Source organism: Otolemur garnettii, unplaced genomic scaffold (genome assembly GCF_000181295.1).
Source record: "Otolemur garnettii isolate 467f Iridium unplaced genomic scaffold, OtoGar3 scaffold00025, whole genome shotgun sequence".
In the NCBI taxonomy this organism is placed as follows: domain Eukaryota; kingdom Metazoa; phylum Chordata; class Mammalia; order Primates; family Galagidae; genus Otolemur; species Otolemur garnettii.
The window spans coordinates 20,391,525-20,393,438 of record NW_003852420.1 but is presented as its reverse complement, the minus strand read 5'-3'; the positions used below and the strand labels follow the sequence as shown (position 1 = coordinate 20,393,438).

At 48.2% G+C, this 1,914-nt stretch overlaps 1 protein-coding gene across 1 annotated transcript in view; it reads right to left on the bottom strand.

Moving 5' to 3' along the window:
- STK40 (serine/threonine kinase 40) overlaps positions 1–1,914 on the bottom strand; it is a 49,626-nt gene that overhangs the window by 18,923 nt on the left and 28,789 nt on the right. The window contains exons 3-4 of the mRNA XM_003788169.3: positions 1,840–1,914; positions 850–993 (exon numbers count right to left, since the gene is read on the bottom strand). The exon at positions 1,840–1,914 is cut by the window's right edge and continues 1 nt beyond it. Of these exons, the coding sequence (XP_003788217.1) occupies positions 850–993; positions 1,840–1,914 (219 nt within the window). The remainder of the gene's footprint in view (positions 1–849; positions 994–1,839) is intronic.

Below are 1,914 nucleotides of genomic sequence, written 5' to 3'. Positions count from 1 at the left end.
ACTTCAGTTCTACCCTGAGGATGGCACTTTTCAGGTACAAGTTGCTAATTATTACCTTTCCTAAGGGAATGTCTGAGTGCAGGAGCCTGAAATGCCTCAGCAGGCAGAAGGACTGCTGATACCAAAACAACTGTGGTGGGTCTACAGGCAGTCCCCAGTGCCAGCTCCTCCTCACTGCCTTCCCTTCCACCCTGGGTAGGCCAATTACTGATGACACAGTTGTAAAGAGTCTGGGTCTTACTCTGTCACCAGCCTGAAGCACCACTACATATTCACAGATCACTGTAGCCTCAAACTCCTGGGCTCATGTGATCCTCCTGCCTCAGCCTCCCAAGTAGTTGAGACCACAGGAGTGCACCATAATTCCTGGCTGATTTTTCTTACTTTTTGTAGAGATGGGGTGTCACTATGTCACTCAGGCTAGTCTCAAACTCCTGATGTCAAACAATCCTCCTGTATCTCAAAGTGCTGGAATTACAGGCTTGAGCCATTATGCCTAGGCTTTTTAAAAAAACATTTTTTTATTAAATGAAAGTATTCTTACAGAACATTTTAAATGACTTCCTGTTTTCTTCTTTTCTCAGCAAAGCAGCTCTTCAAAGAAAGCCCAGCTGTAAGATGCAAACTGTGTGCATTCCTGCTAGGCTGTGACCCATCACTGCAGGAGCTACAAGGAGCTCTGTAGCAGCTAGGCTGGCCCCAGCTTGACCTCTAGGCCACTCCACCCAGGAAGTCCTGATGCGTGGCAGGGACACCAGGGGGTCATGTGTCATGAGCTGCTCAGAGTGTGGCTGTGGCCTAAGCAAGCACCAGTGCCTGAAGCAAAGGACTGGAGGACAGGCCACTCACCTGGAAGAGCCCGTGGTGGTGCACCACACCGTCCTGCGTGTGGAGGAGGGAGAGCAGCGAGTACTCGGTGTGCAGCAGCATCTTGCCTTGCCTCTCCTCTTGGCTCTCTATGCCTTGGTCCCCTCTCTCCTCAAGGGTCAGGATCTTTAGCAAAGTACAAAAACAAAACTGAAAAGCCAGGACACTTTACAAAGAGGAATGATCAGAACAAGGCAGGGGTCAGGGAGCTCATTTTAACCGTGACACATTTGGGCACAACAAACAATCACCAAGTAAAACTGCTTTTCTTTTTTTTTGAGACAGAGTCTTACTTTGCTGCCCTTGGTAGAGTGCTGTGGCATTATAGCTCACAGCAACCTCAAACTCTTGGGCTCAAGTGATTCTTTTGCCTCCGCCTCCTGAGAAGCTGTCTGGTATGGGTGCCTGCCATAATGCCTGGTTATTTTTTCTTTTTTTTTTTTTTTTAGAGATAGGGTCTTACTCTTGCTCAGCCTGGTCTTGAGCTCCTGAGTTCAGGCAATCCACCTGCCTCAGCCTCCAAAGGTGCTAGAATTACAAGCATGAGCACCTGTGCTCACGCCTGCCCTTAAAATTGCCTTTTTTGTTTTTGAGACAGAGTCTCACTATGTTGCCTTTAGTAGAGTGCCAGGGCACCATAGTGATTCTCTTGCCTCTGTCTCCTTAGTAGCTGGGACTATAGGTGCCCACCACAACACTGGCTATTTTCTGAGACAGGGTCTTGCTCTTGCTCAGGCTAGTCTTAAACTCCTGAGCTCAAGCAATTCGCTAGGATTGAGCCACTATGCCTGGCCTTGAAACTACTTTTCTTAATGTCAATGTATGTAACTTAGGCACAAAGCTCTTTAAACCAGGAGTTGCTTCCTGTGTGAACCTGATTGCTTCGTGAAAAGAAATGATGACTGCCCCCATTACAAGCGATGTAGATAAGATGATGGGGTAAGGAGGAGTGGGCCCCTACACCTCACTCACCTTCAGCTGATAGAAGTCATCTGTGCCATCTTTCCTTGCCAGACACTGCACGATGCTTGGCACTGGCGAGTTGCC